Here is a 26,258-nt window from a genome sequence, read left to right on the forward strand (position 1 = left end):
AAGTTTGCGTCCTTCTTTTGATGTACCCATAAATGCTATGAATGCAACCTGCCTGAATAAAGGTGTCAAAGAGTTCAGGGTAACAAGTAGCAGTGATATTCACATCTCTATTTAACATATATAGACCCCCCCAAAAAAAAACAAAATAAAAAAAACAAACAAACAAACAAATGACAATACAAAATAAAAGGAGTAACTACTGGTACATTATCTTTTCAATCACTCATGAAAAAAAATCAACTGCAACATTATCAAAAAAAGATTATGAAAATAAACTACCATACAGCAAATTAATTTTCCTCATAAATGTTATATGAAGTTCTTTTAAAGTAATAAAAATATAGAGAAACATTTATTAATAACTCCTCAAATCAAACAATAAATAGAAGAGAATCAACTGATTAACTGGCCATTCTAATACTTGTAAAACACCACGACGTCTGCTCAGCAATTACACCAACAATTTTAAGAAAATGATATAGTCACCATAAAATTACCATTTTTAGCTCGTTATCTGCCCAATTCTAAACTCTGACAACTTTAAGTGTCCTTATATCAAATGGCACTTTAATATAAATATCTTAAGTACACACTTTTATCCAAATGACCAAAAAGTGACCCCTATAATAATGTGAAGTTAGGGTCCAATTAAGAAACTATATAGGCCATCGTATTTGTAGATATTATTTTCCTGGGTTAAAGGTAAACATGATATTGCTATTTTAACATGGCATGAGACCTGTAAAACATGACATTAATGTAGATAGGGCAAGACTGAACCGAGATATCACATGAGGTTTTATACAGTGTGACACCAGCTTCCAGGAGTCAATGAGTTAAAAAAAAAAAAGAAGCTTAGATATCACTTCAAAACATATGTTATGATAAAGAAGTTAGGAATTTGTGGACTAGAAGATGCCCCCTTGTTGACCAATGAAGATTTCCATTTAGCAGTCAGCAGCTTCAGGATTTGTGGACTAGATGATGCCCCCCTTGTTGACCAATGAAGATTTCCATTAAGCAGTCAGAAGCTTTAGAATTTGTGGACTAGAAGATGCCCCCTTGTTGACCAATGAAGATTTCCATTAAGCAGTCAGCAGCTTCAGGATTTGTGGACTAGAAGATGCCACCTTGTTGACCAATGAAGATTTCAATTAAGCAGTCCACAGCTTTAGGATTTGTGGACTAGAAGATGCCCCTTGTTGACCAATGAAGATTTCTCTTTAGCAGTCAGCAGCTTCAGGATTTGTGGACTAGATGATGCCCCCTTGTTGACCAATGAAGATTTCCATTAAGCAGTCAGAAGCTTTAGGATTTGTGGACTAGAAGATGCCACCTTGTTGACCAATGAAGATTTCCATTAAGCAGTCAGCACCTTCAGGATTTGTGGACTAGAAGATGCCCCTTTGTTGACCAATGAAGATTTCCATTAAGCAGTCAGCAGCTTTAGGAGTTGTGGACTAGAAGATGCCCCCTTGTTGACCAATGAAGATTTCCATTAAGCAGTCAGAAGCTTTAGGATTTGTGGACTAGAAGATGCCCCCTTATTGACCAATGAAGATTTCCATTAAGCAGTCAGCAGCTTCAGCATTTGTGGACTAGAAGATGCCCCCTTGTTGACCAATGAAGAAGTCAAAGTTTTGCATCAGGTAACTCCAAAAGTCATTCAGATGGAAAAACTAAATAATATGAGACATACATTGGCATCACATGATAAAGAATGCGTGAAAGTTTCATCAAAGTCCATTCAAAAGTTTTAGAGGAGTTATGATTAGAAAATGTTCCCCTTTGACTGACTAATGACACGTTTTGCATCAGGAAACCTCAAAAGTAATTCAAGATGAAAAAAAAAGAGGTGCATAATGGCATCATGTGATAAAGAATGTATGAAAGTTTTATTCAGTTTTTGCACATGTTCTAAAAGCTCTTTAGTATGATAAATGGTCGGTAACCTCAACTTATCTGAATACGAGAAATATATATATTGTAAATTTAGAAATTACTGAATGCATTTCTGTATAGATTACAGAGATAGCTAATTTTGCCACATTTTAGCGGTTGCCTAATAGCATCAATATAAATTTCGCAAACTATTTACTTTGGGCTTTAGAATTTAATGCATCACTTAGCATCTGCCAAAACTAGAAACACCAAAATATTTGTCGCAGGGCATATGGCCTGAGACTAAATCTCCATTGCAAGGACAAGTTTCACTGACCATTAAGAGCCAAAATCTCAATAAACTGTAAATATATTTATTAACAAACTGTACATATTTATTGACACTACGGCTGACAAATTTGCTAAGCACTTTCGCAATTTATAAAATACATAAGATTTCTATTGCAAATTTCAGCAAATATCTTAATAATTGCTAAATTATAGCCTAACATTATGGCAAAATAAAACGATTATCTAATCCTAAACCAAAAACTAAATTGTAAATGAAACTTTCAGTAAACTTAAAAAAAACAATGCAAATTCACTATACCTGTAAATATATAGCTTTGGCATTATAGCGTCAGCTAGGTTAGGCTATCTGGCAGTTAATGAAATATAGAATGCCCAGTTGAGCTATGCCTGGGTGCGCATAATTCATTTCGCGCCAAACATGCAATGTTAGTAGGTGATATGCAAATGACAATATAAGAAGTCAGTAATACGTCATGATGGGTATATGTATGATATGATAATATGTAATGAAAATTACACACACAGTGACATATCTATCCTTTTCTGCCTAAAATTCACAAAATTTTATATGCCAATATATAACCCACCATACCATACAACATTTATTTGCATTTTAGTCATTAGTCCCATCTCAGTAATTAAAAATTCCATAATAGTGCAATTTTATGTCAGATGCAGTTTTTAATTGATTTATGAATCAAAAGCATTTCATTTTCATATTTTGGATGTTTACTTACAAGACAAATCATGGTGACACCAAACCACAGCTGTACGGAGCACAGCATAATATGACCACACCCACCAAATACAGTATTAGTTTCTGACACACTTAAGCATAGGGACTTACAGTTCATTATGGACAAGCAACTGGTTTGGACACAATAAAGCACAAAAGTACAGTTGTAGCTTCCAAAGGTCAAACAGATTTGTCATTTATTTTATTGTATACTGAAATATTGTATTCTTAAAATATCATTCTTATTGTCCCTTTATTTTCATTATTTGTCTCATTAATTCTATTTGGAAACCAAATAAATTGACAATATGTTAATGTATTATATATTTTATATGTATTTAGATATTCTGTTCTACTGTACTATGTTCTATGGAGAGGAATTGGCTTAGCCTGCTGCCCTAACCTATTGTATTGTACTATGTTCTATGAAGAGGGTGTGACTTAGTCTGCTGCCCTAACCTATTGTATTGTACTATGTTCTATGGATTGAGGGCGTGGCTTAGCCTGCTGCCATAACCTATTGTATTGTACTATGTTCTATGGATTGAGGGCGTGGCTTAGCCTGCTGCCATAACCTATTGTATTGTACTATGTTCTATGGATTGAGGGCGTGGCTTAGCCTGCTGCCCTAACCTATTGTATTGTACTATGTTCTATGGATTGAGGGCGTGGCTTAGCCTGCTGCCCTAACCTATTGTATTGTACTATGTTCTATGGATTGATGGTGTGGCTTAGCCTGCTGCCCTAACCTATTGTATTGTACTATGTTCTATGGATTGAGGGTGTGGCTTAGCCTGCTGCCCTAACCTATTGTATTGTACTATGTTCTATGGATTGAGGGTGTGGCTTAGCCTGCTGCCCTAACCTATTGTATTGTACTATGTTCTATGGATTGAGGGCGTGGCTTAGCCTGCTGCCCTAACCTATTGTATTGTACTATGTTCTATGGATTGAGGGCGTGGCTTAGCCTGCTGCCATAACCTATTAATCATATGTTTAAAAAAAATTAATATGCACAGATAATTGATAAAAATTCACTTGAACCTCAATCCAAATGAGGTATTAAAGACAATAAATATACAAAATCTGACCATAATTTGCTTTTTTATCTGGCAATACTCTACATTATATGTACTAGAAAACCTTTCAAGTTCTTTAACAATTGACAGAAGATCTACAGGTCTCTATAATCCAAGTCAGAGAAAACACTTCCAATCTCACATTAGATTATGTGACACTGAAAAATAGGTGTTACAACAGTAATTAAATTGAATGAACTATCAAAACTGTTTATAACTTTTTTCACCTTTAACATTCTTCAGATCTTATCTAATTACTTAAATTGTACAGGTGACAAAATTTATGTCTGAAACTGTTTATCAATGTCATTGCACTGACATAAAACACAATATAATTCAATAGAAACTTGATCTGAGGAGATAGGACAACACCATGTAACATCATGAACTATTTGGTCAAATAATTGTAAATTGTTCTGACAATGGTAATGTGTTGTGGCCTTATAATAAGGTATTAAAATCTATTCTTTTTTTTAAACATATTAAGAGAAAAAAGTGTTTTTAATTTCAATGGTCAAATCATGTAGTCTCAGTGCAAGGGACAAAACTCAATAACTTTTTATAACAAAAAAAAAAATCATGTTCTGTAAGATTATTTCACATGAAATCTGAACATTTTGGCCACACAGAAAATATAATAATTACCTTTAAAAATTTAATGTTTTCCTACACAAAAGAAGAAAATATTAATTTCAGAATGGTTAAGAAAATGACTACTACATTGGTTAATAAGTTAATATCTTACCCCTATCTATTACTACTTTGTGCCTACTCCTCAACCCAAAATGACTGTATCAAGTTCCGCTAATCACCTTGCTCTCATAGTCACAATTCATATACTTCGCATGTTCACAACAAACAAGTTATTTAATCAGAACTGATGTCTGGTGATTTAGGAGACTCCTGTATATTATATCTCAAGATGGGATACTCTACAAAGAACTGCAAAAAGGAAATGGCTCATTTAACTCCCATTACAAGTTTATTACTGTCAAAATCTTAATTTGTAAATCAACACTTTAAAGCAAGCTTTGAACATCCTACTGAATAAAAAACAATACTTTAAATATTTAGGGTCAGGTTGAATAATGGTCTAACACAAGGTACACCAAAACCTCTTATTTGTATGTGATATTGTACATTTTGTTAACTTTTTTTGATAGGGTAAATAATAGATTACTATTGTGAAGAAGTCCTACTCTGTTTTTGATAAAACAGGGTGCTCTTGTTGTATTTGCCAAAAAGGCTTTATCTCATAGTCTCTGTTTGATACTACTACATTGGGCTATATTCATAATGACCATATATTAACTAATACATTGGGCTATATTCATAATGGCCATATATTAACTAATACATTAGGCTATATTCATGATGGCCATATATTAACTACTACATCAGGCTATACTCATGATGGCCATATATTAACCAACATTTGTGAAATTTCAAATGCATGAAAATGTTTAAGTTCCATAACTCAAATATAATGATGATAGAGCAACATGATCAAGTGATCAATAACTGAAAGCCAGTTTAAGAGGACATGTGTTCACAAACATCTGAGATAATTTCTGGCAATTGCTCAGACCCAATTCATACCGTCCCTGTAGGCAACCAAACAGTAGAAATTACATGTTTTATGCCTCAAAGATGTTTGTAGTTGACTTTTATAATACATACAAACTGAAAAGCTGCTATTAATGATTTTTGAACTAAAAAAGTACTCCATGAAAAGAAGAATTTGTAATGACTGTGACTGCTATAATTACTGGACTTCTTTGTAACCAGGGCTATCTTCTTAGTTTATCTCCTACACGACTTCACTTAAAAATAATTATTATAAATAATTTCATAAACTAGAAAGTGTTGTGGTCAATTAAATATAAAATTAGTAACTATCTTCCTTAAATTAGAGAATTCAATATTGTTATGATTTGCCATTACAGTACATGAAATGAGTTGTGACTATCTTACATTTATATCATGATAAAAGAGCTACAACTTCATAGTCTATAATATTGCCAAGGAAATACAATTGATATTTTCCACTTCAGTCATACTTCCAATATTACCAAACTACTTATACTCATGAGAAGCCATGTATTAAATATTGGATCTGTGTTTTATATGTTCTTTTCACAATTAATTTGATAATTTTGTTCATTTGCAAAATTAAAAATTTCTGTAAAAATTCAGTGTGAGGGTTCTGCCTTTAAGAATTAAAATTCCATATGTATAACTTCATTTTCAATAGATACTACAATGATTATAAAAAAAGTCTTCTTACTCAGATGCGTAAGTTTTTTCTTCAATGTGAAAATTTACTGCAAAGAAATATCTAAATGCAAGTCTTCCAATGATACACCAATTACAAATTTTAAATGAATGATAACACCAGGGTCAAACAAATTTTTAAAAAATAATAAAATATCCAATGAACTACTTTGTAATACATTTTAAACTAGACAAAGTGAAGCCTCTGCACTCCACATGGACAGCAAAATACTCAAAGTTGGACTACCCTAGAAAAACCTTTGCATCTGTAAGACAAAGATGATGCCCAGCACATGATACATTGTCAAACACAACAAATAAGTAACTTTTTACTGAGTTGCTCAGCTGCTAAGTAGATTTATACCAATCCTACATAAACATATGTACATGTAAATGAAGGAGAACATATAAAAATATAAATATTTTTATAAAGTGGCTCCCAGGAGCCTAAATAGCTCACCTGGTAAAATTTGTTGCCTTTCAAGGACAACAACTCTAAAAGTGAGTCGTCTGACAACTGTAGCAAACTTTAGTACACCTTAGCATAAGGATCATTTCAGCAATTGAAAGTTTCTTTCTATCTATCAAAGTTTTCAAGATATTGGCTGAAAACTAAAAAAAACAACATAATTTTTCAACTTTCAGGGGCAATAACTCTAATAAGAAAATTTCCAACCACTTTCATCTCTTGCAGACTTTTGTAGGCCTAATAACAAGATCATTTTGGCAATTGAAAGAAGTTAGCTAAACTTAAAGTTTTGGAGATATATGAGAAAAACTTTTGACTAACCCCTTTGTTCTATTTCAAGTAACAGTGGCCATGGTTTTTGACAGATCAAAAATCCTCACATCAGATCTATGTAGAATACCCTAAGGAATATTCATAATAATAAGTTTGGTTTTAATTGGTCCGGTAGTTTCAGAAGAGAAGATTTTTTAAAGAAATAACATTAAAAATTGGGATAAAATGTAGAAAAAGGGCAATAACTCCAACCAACATGACTTAACATAATAAAACAAAAATTGGACCCTAGATAGATCTAATCATATTAACAGTTTTGGAGATGTTTGATTTTAAGTAACTGTCGCAATGCTTTTCAACGTATCAAAAATCCCCACATCAGCTACCCCAGGAACAGTCATACTTAGTTTGGTCAAGTTGCAGAGGAGAAGAGTTTTGAAAAAATGTTAATGATGATAACAGACGATGATGGATGCCAACCAATAACAATAACACACATAGCCCATGGTCAGGTGAGCTAAAAAGTAAACAAAATAGGATTTGTTTCACCTGAAAAAAAATGTTGGAAGTTTAAAAGGAGGTGGAGCCTTTCCACTATAGTTATATACACTATTTTATTTGGTGTCAGTGATTTTGAATCATTGTGCAAAATCTAGACCCCCCCTCCCATTGTAATGAATAAATTTCAATAATTCAAAAAAAAAATTAGTTATTAAAAGAATTAAAGGGGGATTCCAACTTTAGATGTATGGCCTAATGCTCATATAAATGAACTTAGACCTGAGTCACACCAAAATGTTGTACAGGATAGTCACTTACTTAGATGTCATGCGAGAATAAAGTTACATTAATTACTCAGAGTGAAGTGTATTAGAGACTTGAAAATCTTTTCAATGCTTGACAAAAAAGATGGATAGAATAAAATATATTCTCAAAAGAATTTTTTAAAGCAAACAAAGTGTCAGTTTCAAGAATTATTTTGTTTTTCTGGAGGACATTTAGGCATTACCTTGGGTATGGGGAATAGCAGAATCACACTCCATCCCTTGAAATTTCAAACCAAAAATGTCAGTGAAAAAATGTGTGGAACCTTATTGGAATTATTAGTTATGGGTCTGTGGCCATATATAATTTCAAAAAATTTCAGTTTAATTGATACAATTATTTTCGAGTTATCATGTGAAAAATTGTCGGTCAGAGGGAAGAGGCTAAAGCAAGATGCCACTAAAATTTAGTTGTGGGGGCATAAAAGCCAGATATATAATATTCACCTGAACAACAATTTCTTACACACAATCTAAAAAAATCTGCATTTAACAATGGTTAACAGTGGAAGGTATCACATATACATGTGTTAAAACACTATCTTAGTTCTTAAATGAGATCAGATTTCTGCAAAAATAGAAAAAAATTCCTTCAAACTTGAAAAGAAAAGTCAACAAGTAAAAATAAAATGGTGGGATGACAAAAGTTAGAACAGCTATCCCCATAACCACTAACGGAGTGTCATTTCTCACCAATTGCATATTCTAAGAGGTTTCATTGGCACCACAAAGCTTTTTTTTTAATTATTTGAATTAAGCCAGAATTGGGAACTCATTAGCACCAGTCTACCTGTACAGGTATTGTGCATAATATTTACCATGAATGAATGAATGAAACATGTATGGTTACCAAAAGTACAAATGCTGTTGCAGTCAGAGGCAAAAATAACAGTGTGAAATAACCTTTCTATTGTGAAAATATATGTGAAATTCAACATTCGAACAGTGAAATAAGTTGCCAAGAAAAGTGTGTGTAATGAGTAAAAAATTTCTTCCCTTTATATGAACATTTCATGTGTTTGACTGTTTTTTTGAGTTTGTCAATGTATACAATTTTCTTTTTGTATAAACTGACTTTGAAATAAAACATAGGCATGATTTGAATATTTATCTGAGCTCTTTTTAAAGAAAGAAATCAAATTATTTTACTAAAATGACTCACTGACTCACTACACTACTTAATAGACTGGCTGTGCCCTAGCCTGGATAAAAGAAGGAAGTCAATCTAATTTTCTTTAAAATGATCAAAATTTTACAATACTTCATTATACAAGTTGTACAATTGAATACAATAATTATTGCATGAACAAGTTTATATATTTTTTAAGTGGGTGGAACAAATGATACCCTGGCACAAAAAGACCCATAACTGGGGGCAAATGGGTTCAACACCCACCGTTTAATGAAGGTTGACACACAATAGTACAATGTGCTACTATATGTGGCAAGGTAAAAAATAAAATGCATTTAATAAATATACTTCAAACAGTTAAGAAATAATTCAAAATGCTACTCTTCGAAAACCAAATTTTCTCACAAAGTTTTTATCTTCCAGAGTGCACTATACAATTGTGTTGATACTTTTTTAATACATACTTAATATTTATACTTCATTTAGATTATAAGATATAAAACAATAATTCCTACACAACTAAATTAATGTTATAACAAAATTATTGAACTCAATAACATCAATCTGGAAAAGAGTTATTAAATGATACAAACTGGCAAAATCAAGGAGTAACCCAAATACATGACACATTAAATTAGCTGCCTGATTTGGTACAGGCATTTCAAAGTAAAATGGTAGATTAAACCAGGTTTCATAGTGGCCATCATAGTTCAAGCGTAAGGTTGTGTTACAGTAAATGATTATATAGTATAAAGAATATTCCTAAATCTAGTTACTGAGGACATAAACTATTAGTTATAATTAGGCAACACTTACATTGTGTTATCACTGTCCACTGAAGTATATTCTTGCTACACAACCTAATATCTGATCACAAGAGTCTTCACTAACATACCATGGCTTACCTCATCTGTAATAATATCAACTATTAAATTCACAAACTTTAAACAAGGCTTCTTAGATTACTTTTACATTTTAATTACTGAAATATAAGATTAAATGCTGATATATGATTATTTGAGCACAGAATTACATGTTTTCTTTCTTATATGTAAACATGCAATTGCTATTTATTTTAAATAACAGATGTTAGTTCACGACCTTTCATAAATTTTGGGGTATCTTCTGTCGACCCCAAAACATGAAACTGTCAAGATTAATCAGGATTAGATACAAAAATGATTTGCCTTTTTTAAGCTTCACATGCATTTAAATAGTCATTATTGACACTACGAATCCACACCTTGGACTTAACTTTTTTTTAAAAGAAATAAGTGCTTTTCTGTAATATTGACTACTTTACAATGTATTATCCAAATCTTGAACTATTTAGAAGCTAAGAACTTTGGAAATGAGTTACAAAATATACTCAAAACTCTCTCTCTACAAAGGCGGTTAGACATGCAAGCATGCTATTGTGTCACTAAGTTTTATCATACCTAATTAACATAAACCTTTTTCATGCATGGCTAACACTCCTAGTCTAGTTCTCAGGTAAAACTGTCAAACATGAGAATCATATCATTTGGATAGCATGATATTAATATGAATTGAGCAAAAACATATGATAATTATATGGTAATCATATGATATTTATCATATTATTATCATACGTTTTTCACAAACATATGAATATCATATATTAAATATAATATGATTACCATATAATTATCAGATACTTTGAGCACCATATGAGTATCATGTGGCACATTTGGCTGTGTAAAGGTACGTTATGAAATATGTGTTGCAACAGATTTAATTAAACAATACTGTGTTTCACTTGTATTTCAATGCAGAAATTTAGTCAAAAAAGGTTGCAGTGTGCCTGTCCTCCATTCTCAGTGTTATCAGACATGTATGCATAAGAATACATCTATTTTTCTTCAAATCAATATCAAGATAGGGACTTAAAAAGGAAATGGCAGAACTAAAACTTGACCATTCCATTTTATACCCATCAAAGACTTTTGTGAAAGAGTTTTAAGTTTTTTAAGGCATTTTGAAGAAATTTTTGGAAAGTTTCCATTTGTGTTTGCCAACCAATTTATTTCTTAAAACAACTAAAAGCTGTCCTTTGAAATTTTGAAATGCTAATTAGTCTTAAATTTAAATAAAATTTCATATTATTGAAAAATAAATCAGTGATTAAATAGGTGAATATTTGATGTTTTTAGTCTAACATTTTCAGTCTGCTCATGTTCTCAAATAGGCAACATTTCACTGAAGAACATTTGAGTTATTCCTCTTTTGACAGCAGGACTCTGTTGTTCAATACTTGTTTTTAAAGACTTAAAAAATTTAGACACTGTCCATATTAAAGTGATTCATGGTGAAGAAAAAATCCGCTGAACAAACGATGCTTTTTCAATCTACATATGCTACATGTTCACATTACAGTTGTCCTTTCCATATTCAGATCTGTACTTTTGAAAAAATTATACATTTACTTCCCGCTAAAATCAACCAAATCGAACAAAATCAAGGACAATACCTCTTGCAAAGTGCTAATTTCATGTATAATATATTAAATTTTATCTCTTAAGTGCCAAATGAAAAGTTATCACTTGTTATGTGGTCTGTAACTGATTTTGAATAAGATATAAAGTGAATTTGGTGGGTTTTTGTCATAAATGAATCACCTCCTGAAAGACTGCTACTTAAATGGAAAACTTTCACTATTCTTTTGAACATTTACAGAAACATTTTTCTGACTGACACATTTATGTCTTTACAATGTAGGATAGTTTTTACTGTCTTATTTAAGGAATGATTGTGATATTTTTTCTGTCTATAAAGAAATAATTTCAATTGGTTGGTGCATAATAAATAATGTGTAGCAGGATCTCTTCAAGTGTGCACTAAAGACAATGAGGTTATTTCAAATAGACTGAAAAAAATATGTCATTCCTTGTAATTTAATTTTAGTATCAAAATTTCCGGAATAAATCTGCAAAAAAAGGTTGATGTCACAATCACATTACAAAATTTATGAGATGATGGACAAATTTTTTTATCTAATCAGAAAGCGTCATTAAATTACAGGCCTTTATTAGATTTCAACTAGTTTAATTTCATGAATTTTTGTGTGATTCTTAATTACAATTACAAGCTATTAGTGGTTGAAGGAAAGTCTAATTATACTTTGATGTAATTAGTTCTACATTTGTGTTACCTCTATATTAATTTCTATTTTTCTTTATTCCTGGTTATTAACACTAGAGTAATATGACAACTTACCTACATATTGTATTGTCAGTCATCTTCTCACCTAGTAAGGATGTAACATATAAAATCTTCACCTATCTACCACCATGTGTTATCAATACATGTACATGTATCAGACAGCAAACATCTCGCCAAAACTTTCAGTCACATTTGTTTTTTGTTTTCTTCTTGTACAAAATGGTTCTTTTTGAGATACTACAGTTATAAATATTTATAACAAATTGGCAATGCTTCAATCCCTTATCAACTTTCTATTCAAGAACAACTGAGCATAAGAATCAGGCAGGAAGAAACATATTTTTAATTTCAACATGATCAAAACATCTGTATTTGTTTCATGAAGGTTAACATGCACACTGAGACATGTTCTGTGGATCTTTTCTGGAGAATTCAAATAAAATTTGCTAATTACATCTTTAAATTACTTATACAGAGAAACTTGTCTAAACCAAGCCTCTTTAGGACTGGTTCAGATAAGGCAGGTTATCAGTTTACGAGGGTACAAAATACATTTTAATTGATATAAAGGAACCTTGAATATTTAAAAAATATTCAGATTATTCAAGGTTCAGCTCAGACAGGTATTGAGGTTATTCAGGATCCAGTTTATACAGGTGTTCAGGGTTCAGTTTAGACAGGTATTCAGGTTATTCAGGATCTAGATTAGACAGGTATTCAGGTTCAGCTTAGATAGGTATCCAGGTTATTCAGGGTTCAGTTCAGACAGGTATTCAGGGATCAGTTTAGACGGGTATTCAGCATTCAGTTTAGACAGGTATTCTGGTTATTCAGGGTTTAGTTTAGACAGGTATTCAGGTTATTCAGGATCTAGATTAGACAAGTAATCAGGTTCAGCTTAGATAGGTATTCAGGTTATTCAGGGTTCAGTTAAGACAGGTATTCAGGGATCAGTTTTGATGGGTATTCAGCATTCAGTTTAGACAGGTATTCTGGTTATTCAGGGTTTAGTTTAGACAGGTTTTCAGGTTATTTAGGGTTCAGTTTAAACAGGTATTCAGATTATTCAGGGTTCAGTTTAGACAGGTAATCTGGTTATTCAGGGTTTAGTTTAGACAGGTATTCTGTTTATTCAGGGTTCAGTTTAGACAGGTATTCAGATTATTCTGGGTTCAGTATAGACAGGTATTCAGGGTTCAGTTTAGACAGGTATTCTGGTTATTCAGGGTTTAGTTTAGACAGGGTTTCAGATGATTCAGGGTTTAGTTTAGACAGGTTTTCAGATTATTTTAGGTTCAGTTTAGACATTTATTCTGGTTATTCAGGGTTTAGTTCTGACAAATATTCTGGTTATTCAGGGTTCAGTTTAGACAGGTATTCTGGTTATTCAGGGTTCAGTTTAGACAGGTATTCTTGTTATTCAGGGTTCAGGTTAGACAGGTTTTCAGATTATTCAGTGTTCAGTTTAGGCAGGTTTTCAGATTCAGGTTTCAGTCTAGACAGGTATTCTGGTTATTCAGGGATTAGTTTAGACAGGTATTCAGGTTATTCAGGGTTCAGTTTAGACAGGTATTCTGGATATTCTAGGTTTAGTTTAGACAGGTTTGAAGATGATTCAGGGTTTAGTTTAAACAGGTTTTCAGATTATTAAGGGTTCAGTTTAGACAGGTATTCTGGTAATTCAGAGTTCAGTTTAGACATGTTTTCAGAAGATTCAGGGTTTAGTTTAGACAGGTTTTCAGATTATTCAGGGTTCAGTTTAGACAGGTATTCTGGTTATTCAGAGTTTAGTTTAGACAGGTATTCTGGTTATTCAGGGTTTAATTTAGACAGGTATTCAGGGTTCAGTTTAGACAGGTTTCACTGTATATGTGAAGTCAATGTACATAACATGCACTTTTGGCACAAAATTCTTATTCTTTTAAACAAATCCTTGACATATAAATACTAATGTTTCAACACTAAAGATTTAAAATCATTATATAATGGTATGATGATAGTATAATTTCTTACAAAAAGGAAATTGATTAAATGATACTGAAAATCCAAATTTTTCACTTTCTCCCGACTGAAAGAATTTAGGCAAATAACTTACACTAGTTAATAATATAGTTCCAAAGGGTCAACAATTTATCAATATTAAATCCAATTTTCCTTGCGAAATGGAACATTGTTGTTCAATTTCATAGAGATCCATTTACTTTTACTAAAGTTATAATATTTGTACAAGACAAAGATGTTTGTTTTTGGCATTTTTAGCCAAATGGTTTAGATCAAAACACCCCAAAGTAAATCTGAGCTGGACTTGTGTGGTCCAGAACCTTGTGGTACAATTTTATAGAGATCAATACATTTTTACTCTAGTCAATGTGTTGAAATCTACATTTAATGACGACTACAGTTCCATAACATAACTTAACAACAATAAATAATAATCTAAATTTATGCCATACTCTGTCCCTTAACAAATAAGTAGCTTTTCAAACATAAACAAACCACAATCTAGAAATACATGTACTGTAACAAAAATCTTTATCTGAATTTGTAAATACCATTACCCAAGAAATTATATAAAATAGAAGAATAAATAAAATGTAAACTTGTTAAATTCTATCAACTATCTTCTTCCCCCCCCCACCCCCAAAAAAAACATAAAAAAATAAAGCCTTGTAAAAGATACTCCAACTTAAAAAATTTCTACACTATGACCAAAAAATAGGTTGGTAAGTATATCTGCACATGTGCATGTACATGTATACACAAAATATGAGAAAGGAAAGTTTCATTGCTTTTGTCTTGACACAGTAAACCCTGCATGAAGAATGTTATAATATACATAATTTCTTAAGATTTATCATTGAATAAAAATGCCAAAGAAATTACCCCTGTGTAAAAACATTATTTAGAACACTTGCTGCTTCCTTCATGTATTTCACATTACCTGTTCAATATAATCAGATTATATAGCATTTATGTAAACTATGACTACCATGTGTCTGATACATCCTAATGAAATCTTCTAGATGCCTTGAAACATAACCTTCAAATGAAATACTATTGCTGGTGATGTACCGAGAGGTCAAACACTGAATAGTCACGTGTTCTGATGGACAGAGGCTAAGACATGTATGTTTTGAGTAGTCTACTGGAGTTCTACCTGAGAAGTCTACAGTCTGTGTGAGCCCATGCTTCCTTAAGCAAGTTTAGAACACCAATGTGTTTATCTAGTAATTTTATACTTGGCCTGTATATCTCTGCAGCAAAGAATAGGTGAAGAGGTGTTTGACCAAATTTGTCATAAGCGTTAGGATCTGCACCACATTCTATCAATAGTTGAGTGATACGAAGAGGTTGTAATCCCTTCCTCATATACTCTGGTACATCACCTCCTCCTCCATCACCTTTTTCAACCAACTTTTCTATCAGCCATGTAGATGACTCTCTGGCAAGGACAGCATAATGAAGTAGTGTTCTATTAACTGTATCTCGAATGTCTGATTTAATTATTCTACAAAGAAATTTTTTGAATTCAAATGTTTCCTTGTCCTTCTTCTAACTGGAAAATAAAGGAAGTAAAAAAGTAACTGAAATACAGAAAGAATATTATCCCTAATTGCCATAATGTACACACATTCTAAAACTGTAAGCATAGTTCTAAAATCCAACTGTTGTCCAGTATCTAGTAAGCAGACAATATCACTTAAATATCTGAACACGTCATTAAATTTATTGATTGAATATCTGTGTCCTATAGTTTGCAATATACCAGTTGAAGCATAGAATGACAGATGGTCTGTAACCAAGGCTATAAACTCACATGACTTTCGCTGAGCCATGTAGACAGACGCCAAGACATGTGTAACTGAGAAAGTGATATTGTTTGACAGACCTATAAGTCTTTCTATAATGAGGGCTGCTTGAACCATATGCGAATTATATCCACCAGCTCCTACCCATAACAAGTCCTCGATAGTCTGAAACTCTAATTCATAACTGTAAGCTGCTCGTCTGAATGGCACTATAAGTTTGTGAAAGGGTTTACTGTCTTTTGCTTTCCTGTACTCCTTAACTAAAGAAGTAAGAATTGATGATGAAAGATTTTGTAGAATTATATTAGTTTTATCTCTATTACGCATTACTGTTACAACATTCCAGTGAAGAGCAGACATAACCAAATTTTGATCCTTGAGAGCTAAGCATGCTCCATAAACCTCAACAGCATCAAGTTTAAGATTGAATGCAATACTTGGATGATTTATCAGTGATATCAACAACTCTTTGTTGTCTTCCCTGGTAGATGCATGTAGTGAAGGGTGCAAGCTTTTCACTTCATTGGAATGGACAGACTTCATGGTTGACTTCCCTTCAATTGTGGACTCAAAACGTTCATGGACCACTCTATGTACATCCTCAGAATCTCTGTTCAATGCAGGAACTATGACTTTCTTCTTAAATTCTATTTTATTGGCATTTTTTTACTTTGGTTATAAATTTATCAATACACATACAAACATCACTTGCACCAAAGTAAGGGCATTTAATTACAGAATAACTCAAAATTGTTTCTCAATTATTGTATTTAACATCTTCAATGTCAATGATTCTATCCAAAAACATTTCTACATACTGGCATGTGTCTAGATGTTCATGACTGTAGAGAATTATTTTTAGTATATGAAACAAAGTTGCAGATTGACACTTTTCAACAGCTGAGTGAGCAATTAAAAATTTAATTATCTTATCATCAGGTGTTACTTTTAAACATTCACTAAAGGTCTCCGATATCTTTCCACTTTTTTCATCAACAGCTTTAACATCAATGACATATTTAGTCATCCCAAACGAAACCATCAACATCATGACATCCTAAGAAACATATATCCCAACATCAGCCCCTTTTTCTATAAGATACTTGACAATTTGAAAATGTCTTTTGAAAATTGCCCGGAACAAAGGTCGCCCTTGGTTACCATTAACATCAGCATTACATTCTTCGACTAGAAACTTGACAATTTTCAAATAACCAATACTGCAGGCCATAGAAAGGGCATTGTGATTGGTTGATGACACTACATGTATTGACATCAGTGTTATGATCTGTTCTCTTTTCATATACCAAGAACAGTAAGTAAATACTATTCAGCATGAGTTGTCTTCCCTTGAATATTTTCAGTGGCTGAAACCAGCGATACAATTGTTCTCTTGTTACTTTCATATATTTCACTATTAACCCCATCATCGTAATTCTGAATAGTATTATCTTCTTCATAGAAATCATAATCATCATATTCTTCCTCATATATTTTATTTTCATTTTCTTAATCCAGCCATTTATCTTTGGCTTTTCCATCTGGACATTGAATGGGACTGTCAGAACATTCTTGGTCTAGCCTGTAGTAATCCGACATTGTTGAGCATCTGCAAAATAAAAGAAACAATTATTTGATACTTTTAAGGATGGTCTTGGAAATTGAGACATCTAGAGGAGCATCATCTTTAATTTTAATTATAGGTGAACTTCTCTGCAGATTGCTCCTCAACAGAATAAAAAAATTGAATAAACAATCCTGAAATAAGAATAAACAGATTCTGGAATAAAAAGTCTGCATTTTTCAGATGTTGACTATAAAAACTTCAAGCAAAATGTAGTTCCAGTCATAGCTTTCAATTAAATTCCTTCAAAGAACAGCTTAATACAATGGCAGAAGTGAAATCCTGAAAATGAGACAAGTATGGACACACCATTCAAGCTTGTTACTGCTCTTAATTTTGATTGTAATTAGACATTTGACCAGAATTTATGGGCTATTTTTAGGCCCCTTTCTCAAAAATGATTCCACTTATAATCACCAAAATCAATCCAACCTTCCTTTTGGGATATAGTACCTTGAGGTACAATTTCAAAGACATCCATTCTCAATTCCTCAAGTTCTGTGTTTCTGGCCCTGTCCTAATTAGATGAAGTCACAACCCTCAAACTTAACCCTAGCCTTCCTTTGGCACATTACCAAAGATACCCATTTACTTATAGTCAAATTACTATCCAGGACACGACATTACAAAAATGCTTGTTTCTAAGCCTCTTTTTAACCACTCCTTTCCTTAATGGTTCTAACTTTTAATGGACAAAACAAGCCTTGACCTCCCTCTACAGAATATTGCCTGTCAATATAATAAACATCTATATACTTTTACTGAAGTTAATAAGTCAAATGTTTCTTTTTTTTTTTTTTGGCCTCCAATTTAAAGTTTACCCTGGTCTCCTCTGTGAAGTAAAATATTGTCAGCCAATATTTATAGGCATCTTTATGCTTTTACTGAAGTTGAATACTCACATTCTATGAATTGCTTGCTTTTTTACTTTTTTTTGCCCCCTCATTCCTTAATGGTTCAAATTTTAGCCCCACAATCAACCCCAGACTTTCTTTTGTGGAACAGAATATCGCCAATCAATATTGTAGACACCCATATGCTTTTACTGGCGTTTTGTGGAAAAATTCAAAGGAACTTTTGCTTTGCTTTTGGCCCTCCTTTCTTAACCACTGAGGTCAACATTCCTTTTGTGGCTTGGAACCTTGAGTTCTATAACAACAACCAACAAATATTCAAGTTATTGTACAAAAAACCAAGCTGACGACATGGCAATACCATTTTCGAGTGCTAATTGCTTACATAAAATAAAATTACATCATATTAAATACATGTTTAAAATAGGTAAGTACATCTAAGCAACAGGAGGATTAGTTATGGTGAAATGCAACAAATGCAATATCATATATACCCTTAATAAATACCCAAAGGTCTTCAATAAGTGTAAATACACCTTTAAGTTAGCTCTGCTCATGATCAAGATTACTCATCAGGCAGATAAAAATCCCTAGTGTTTAAATTTCAGGGAACAAATATTCCTAGTTTTATATAAAAATCTTGAATATAATTGCAGGATATTTTTTATCTAATTCAAGAAACATTTTACAATATCAGAATGGCATTATTGATCATACATGTACATGCAGTTACGTGATTTCTACTCACACTAACAAATATGAACATATATGTTTGTTTCAATATACATGTGAAATGTTGAAAAAAAAAATAATGATACATGTGGAAACTAGTCAGGAAGCTGCTTATAGTGCAGATCTTTTCATAGATTATTCACACAAAACAAATTACCGGTAAACTAATTTTGAACTTTCATGTTGAAATAGTGGAATTAGCTATTTTTTTTTTTGAGTTTTAAAAACTCACTTGAAGTGCTTGATAAATTACATGCCCAAATGGTCATTTAATAAATCAGGATGTGAATATACTTGTTCAAATTTTTATATCATTTTTTAGGAATGAAAAAAACATAAAAAACAACGTTAATTGGACTTCTTTTGATATGCTTACATCACTCAAATTCATGTTATACAACAAGTAATTGGAATTCCCATTGGGACTAATTGTGCACCCCTTACTGCGGACCTCTTTCTGTACTGTTACGAATCACAATTTATGGCTTAAATAAATAAAAACCCTTCCAAACAACATTTGGTAGAAAAATTTATTACACCTTTAGATACATTGTATTTGGGCAGTATTTTTGCTCTAAATAACAACAACTTCAATATCTATACTAAAGAAATATATATCCCACAGAATGGTCTTTGAATAAAGCAAATATTGATAATAAAGAATATCTGTTTCTTGATCTTAGTATTTATATTGATAATGGTAAACTTAATACTAAATTTATGATAAAAGGGATGATTTTTCATTCCCTATTATCAACTATCCGTTTTCAGATGGTGATGTCCCATTGTCACCATCATGTGGTGTTTACATATCACAATTGGTTTGATTTCCTTGTATTTGTAACAATGTTTCAGATTTTAATGAAAGGAATCTTTATATAATCAAGAAATTACTACATCAAGGTTTTCAATATCACAAGCTCGTAAAAACATTCACAGAATTTTTCAACCAATACAAGAAACTGGCTCTCAAATACAGCTGTATTTGTAAAGGATTAATATGTGTGGGTATCTCTAACCTTTTGTTGTACAGTAATATCGTACAAAAAGCACAGAAATCTCAATACCCAATAAGTTAACTAAACTACTGACTCATTCATAAGGGGTATGGTTTTGATATTGTTGTCAAATTGTTTAAGATAGCGTTTTTTGGTAATGACATTGATTTGCTCAAAGGGTCTTTACATAAAAATTAAAACACAATATTTTAAAGCAGTTTCGGGCATGACATGTTTGTGTTCTTACTGTATGACATAAAATGTACTGTGATTCTCAACCCTGCATGGGAAGCATTGGGATTGATTTTACATACAATGGGGACATAGCTGGTCTGGAACTGGCAGGTCAATTAACTGTTAGTAGTCATCAGTTTGTACATTTGTGAAATTTGTATTCAGTTTCTTTTTTTTTCCATTGTATCTTGGGACTCTGACCTTTCTGAACTAATATTTAGGTATGTTTAATTGTGTAATATTTTTTGTGCCAGTCTCAGTCAGGAATTTCTGGCTTCTGTATGTCTTGTTTTGTTTTCACCTTCAGTTTATTTTTTATGTTCCTTGAGTATATAGGGCCGCTCTTTTGCTGTACCTGTATATTTTGATGTTTTGAGGTCAGCTACAGCCTGCCCCTTGGTATGAGGATTTCCTGATTGTTTATTGAAGACCAGTGGGTGGCCTTGGGCGGAGATTTTCATCTTGGTGGAGATTTTTTCTCTTTGACATAAACACCATACCTTCTCGTCATACTTAGATTGTCCAATACATAAATGATTCACCTGGTTAAATTTTTGTCTATCAAGGGCAATAACTGTCAAGCTGTCGACAATTTTGACTCAAAAGATTTTAGGAGGACTTATCATAAGGATTATTTCAGCAATTGATAGTTTCTTTCTATCTATCAGAGTTTTCAAGATAATGGCTGAGAACTGAAAAAAAACATCATTTTTCACCTTTCAAGGGCAATAACTCCAACAAGGAGTTGGGTCTCACTAACCACTTCCAAAAATGGCCACCCCCTAACGTAGTACCAAAAAACACACTGAACCTAGACATATGCATTTTAAGTGCATTATTTGTGTGTATTATGATTAAAAGTAGTCAAAATAAAGCTGAGAATGTGTACTTTACAATCATATATGTAATTAACTACAAAAGAGTGAATATTGTTTACATGTGTGAGTAATTTGCCTCCATGCTGTCAGTTAGCAGAACAGGTAAAAATGTGGATTATATATTCAAGTAAATTTTGTGAAGAATTTCTACAATCATCGTACCATTAGCATAATGATTTTGGAAGCCTTATTTTTCAAGCTTTGCAACGGTATGCAACTTTAAGATGTCATTTGTCCTGGGAATTCAGAGTGAAACTTTGATAATTACTTTTTTAACTTGTAAAGTAATGGAAACGTTAGAAGTGGTTAGTGAGACCTTGTCTGACAACTTTGATCCAATGCAGACTTTTGTAGGCCTTGAAATAAGGATCATTTCAGCAATGGAAAGAATTAAGCTAAACCTAAGGGTTTTGCAGATACATCTATATGAGAAGAACTTCTGACTGACCCTCTTGTTCTATTTTAGTAACAGGGGCCATGATTTTTGAAGGATCAAAAATCCCCAAACCAGATCTATACAGAATACCCTAAGGAATATTCATACCAAGTTTGGTTCATATTGGTCAGGTAGTTTCAGAGGAAAAAAATTTTGAAAGAAATAACATTAAAAATTGGGGAAAAAAAATCGAAAAAGGGCAATGGCTAAACAGATTATAACGAAAATTTGACTATAGAGAGACCTTATCATGCTGAGCACATTTTTCCTGTCAGAATTTGGCTAAAACTAAACTTAGTGGTTATTGAGATAAATGCGAAAAACTTCTGTGTGACCCCTATGTTCTATTTTTAGTAATGGTTGTCTTGTCTTAACACAGAAAGATGTTTTACTTTTAATACTAATCTCAACATTCTGTAAATTACAATTTTCAATGCATTTGAATGGTAGATTGGGACCCATTCTCCTGAAACCATGGAGTCATGACAAGTACCCTATAATACAATGTAATGAACACATAGAAAAACATGTTTGAAATTATATCAGGATTGTTAATTTGGTAAATTGAAACTTGTCTTTTGTTCAATGTTGATGTAGAGGAAAGTTAATATTTCTTGGAATACACCTATGTGATTATTACTGGATCCAAAACACTAGGAACAGACTACACTTGTGAATCCAAACACTAGGGACAGACTACACTTGTGAATCCAAACACTAGGGACAGAATACACTTGTGAATCCAAACACTAGGGACAGACTATACTTGCGCATCCAAACACTAGGGACAGACTACACTTGTGAATCCAAAACACAAGGACAGACTACACTTGTGGATCCAAAACACTAGGGACAGACTACACTTGTGAATCCAAACACTAGGGACAGAATACACTTGTGAATCCAAACACTAGGGACAGACTACACTTGTGCATCCAAACAATAGGGACAGACTACACTTGTGGATCCAAAACACTAGGGACGGACTACACTTGTGCATCCAATACACAAGGGACAGACTACACTTGTGGATCCAAAACACTAGGGACAGACTACACTTGTACATCCAATACACAAGGGACAGACTACAATTGTGGATCCAAAACACTAGGGACAGACTACACTTGTGGATCCAAAACACAAGGGTCACACTACACTTGGGATCCAAAACACACGCTAAACTATTCCAACACTTAAAATTCATATAGACTATGGTCACTGGTCTGTGTCATACATTTTGTATTTCAGTTATGCTCATCTGTACTCCCTAGAAAAACAACACCCCTTTTTTCATTATACCCCTTTGTGAAACTGAAAACCCTCAGATTCATCTGGAATATATTGCAGATTACTTTACACTTAACACGGATATATAGAGCTATAGACTGTTGTTTGCTGGAATTTAAACACTAGGGATTTTTGTCTGCCAGATGAAAAACACTACACTTACCTGACCAGGGCCTGATAATTATTTTAAATGTTTGCCAAATAATAATGATATTTTTAATTTCACTGCTAACCTTTGGTTAAGTTAAAGTAGTTCAACCAAAATTAATGACAAGAAAGATTCCCGAAGGGTGTTATGTCATCTGCTGGAAATCTTGTGTACAACCATTGAAAATTCTAAAATTGGAGCATCACATCTCCAGTGTTCGATAATAAAAATAAACCTTGAAGACAGTTATGAAGAATATGTCATTCCCCCACAGAAGAAAAGCATTTTTATAGTCTTTAGTTGATGTACTCCCAAATAGTTAAGAGTAGGGAAACGATCTCGGACCTTCATGGGGTCTGGGAGGAGGCCAGAGCATCAACATATTTTGCACATCCTTACATGTACCTTAAACTAGAGGCTCTAAAGAGCCAGAATCGCTCACCTGGCTCAATAAGCAACATTCTATTTTTGTAAAAGCAGCCATATTTTTTCTTGGATAACAATACCTAATGCTCAAACCTAAGGAACAATCTTTTTTCATTAAATTCTGTGCTGTAGTTTCTGAGGAGAAATTTTTTTTCAAATAAGCAGTTATGTTAAAGAAGGGCAATAACTCCAATATGGCAACCAGATTTACGTGACAATCTAACGACAGATAAATCTCAACATGCTGAACACTTTTACCTAAGTCAGAATTTGGCTTTACCTAACAGATTTAGAGAAATGTGTGAAAACTTCTGTCTGACCCCTACTGAATGTTCTATTTTTAATTATGGCGGCCATGTTTTTTTCCACTGATCAAAAATCTACACATCAATTCTATGCCGAACACTCTAAGAAGCATTCATACCAAGTTTGGTTCTAATTGGTCTAGCGGTGTCAGAGGAGAAGATTTTTGAAAGAAATGACATAAACAATAGTGAAAAAAAAATTGAAAAAGGGCAATTACTCCAACATGGCTAAACTGATTTACATTAAAAAATTTACCACTGATACAAATGTAGATCCTATCATGCTTAACACATTCTCATGTCAGAATTTGGCATAACCTACAAATGTAACAGTTTTGGAGACATATGTGAAAAAAATTCCATCTGCCCCCTATGTTCTATCTTTAGTAACAGTGACAATGCTTTTCAACAGATCAAATATCCCCACATCAGTTCTATACAGAACTCCCTAAAGAACATTTGTTCCAAGTTTGGTTCTTATTAGTCAGGGAGTGCAAAATAAGGCCAAGTAAACTTAAAATGGTCGATTTTCATCAAACCTTCAGAAAAGATTTGGTGCAGGTGGGATTTTTTACCTTTTATTGCTCAACAGATATTTTCTAGCCTAATTTTAGCTGTTTGAAGTATAGATATGTTCTAAATACAAAGCAACATCAGTTTAAATCCCAAAAAGGATTAACATCACTTTCTCAGAAGGAACATCATTTTAATCAGGTAGGGTCTAAAATGTGTAACCCATACCTGTACCCGTACCCAAATATTGTTTTGCTTAAATATTCATTCTTACAGTATGTTAAGAACTGAAAATTGCATGAGGTGTGGAAAAGTCTGTTTCAATTCATTTCTAATCAAGAAAATGATTTATATTTTTCTGATATTTCTTGTTTCATCGGTTTTCAGAAGTCAGAAGGTCTAAAATGTGTGACAGGAAGTTACTGTAAATAACTATTTAGTGACTATTTTTCACTTTCCTGTCCGAATTTTACATTTTTCTAAAAGTAGTAAGAGGTTAAAAGTTCACCTTATGACTTCAGATAAAGTTCTGAAAGATTTGATATTGTTTTAAAAAAGAAGTGATTGAGTTTGAATTCCATACCGTACCTAGTGTCAATCCCCGTACCAGCAAAGAATGGATACAAATATATTAAAAACCATTAATTCTAGCCTAACCATCATGTCATTTGGTATATGTGTACCAACTTTCAACTGGAAATATCAAGCAATAATGAAGAAATTAGCAAAGTAGTATTTGGGTATGGGGAAAAGTTGGGGGGGGGGGGTGCTAGTTAAAATGGTACTTGGTTCAAATGGCACCTAATATAGTCAAAATGGCACTTATTTTCTATAAAATAGCACTTGGTTTATTATTGTATTTTTTTTAATAAATTAGAAATGCCAACCAATGAAAGAATAAATGTTTTTCATTAAACATACCAATGTGGAACCACACACACATATTCAGTCATAAATATTACCAATAAAATGTTTTTTTTTTAATTTATTTTATTTATTATTTATTTTGAAGGGCTCATTTCATGAAGAAAAAGATATATCATTCAAGTTTTTATTGCAAATTCATTAAGTAAATTAGTTTGGGATTATGGTTAATGGCTTTGCTAATTACCTATAATTTATGGCTGTGTATATTGTACATGTACTTCTGTATTTTAATCTAGTTTTTATTTGTGATAAATTTCACACCTTATCTTTTTTTTGGTATTTCATTTAATTTCACTAAGTATTTTATTGTGTTATTTAATTTCCCATTTTTATAAATAATTTAATGAAAATAATAAAATATGTGAACAAAATATTGTAAATGAAAGGACAAAATGAAATTTATTCAAGTGAAATTATAAAACATTTTTTATCACAATTATGAATTAATGCATATGTCCTGCTAAAAGACTTTAATTTTATATCTATCCAAAATAAATAACCTCCAAAAATACCAAGAATACTAAATAAATCAGAGGATTAATTTTTATATTGTTAAATAATTAAACATATATTTATAATGGGTGCCATTTTGATCAAGTGCCATTTCAAACAGGTGCCATTATGATTATTTCAATTTGGTACGGGTACGGGTTACGCAGTTTAGACCATACCTTTTGTCACCAAGAAATGAAACATTTGTGTAATATAGTACATGAATACTAGAATCCGAACCTCGGATGAGAGAACAGACAATAAAAACATACAATGCATTAAAAAAGAAATGTACATTATTAAAAAATAATGAAAATTGAGTGAGTACGAAGAATACCAGCGGGAAATCAAGAGAGTTGTCCTTCCTGAAATGGAAACGTTTATGTGACGTTCCCATTGGCCTGGGCATTCTTAAAACGAAGCGCCAAAACG

The 26,258-nt window shown here is 32.4% G+C and overlaps 2 protein-coding genes across 7 annotated transcripts in view; both read right to left on the reverse strand.

The window, feature by feature from the left end:
- Positions 1-10,586, reverse strand: part of LOC148618793 (chondroitin sulfate N-acetylgalactosaminyltransferase 2-like) — a 31,910-nt gene extending 21,324 nt beyond the window's left edge. For 2 of the 6 annotated variants that reach the window (XM_088578014.1, XM_088578020.1), the window contains exon 1: positions 9,797-10,586. The gene's annotated coding sequence lies outside the window, so the exon portion shown is untranslated. Of the gene's footprint in view, positions 1-4,753; positions 4,951-9,010; positions 9,030-9,796 lie in introns of those variants that run through there. The other 4 variants (XM_088578016.1, XM_088578017.1, XM_088578015.1 and 1 more) reach the window with 4 other exon arrangements.
- A 1,902-nt stretch (positions 10,587-12,488) lies between these two features.
- On the reverse strand, positions 12,489-26,251 carry LOC148618794 (uncharacterized). Its single transcript, XM_088578030.1, has 2 exons — positions 26,164-26,251; positions 12,489-17,581 (listed from the first exon to the last, which is right to left on the reverse strand). The coding sequence occupies exon 2, from the start codon at positions 16,513-16,515 to the stop codon at positions 15,667-15,669; it is 849 nt and encodes a 282-aa protein (XP_088434156.1). The 5' UTR covers positions 16,516-17,581; positions 26,164-26,251; the 3' UTR covers positions 12,489-15,666.
- Between the last annotated feature and the right edge of the window lie 7 nt (positions 26,252-26,258).

This window comes from Perna viridis, chromosome 4 (assembly GCF_037379345.1).
Source record: "Perna viridis isolate PV_CMFRI_1.1 ecotype Kerala chromosome 4, ASM3737934v1, whole genome shotgun sequence".
NCBI classification, from domain to species: Eukaryota; Metazoa; Mollusca; class Bivalvia; order Mytilida; family Mytilidae; genus Perna; species Perna viridis.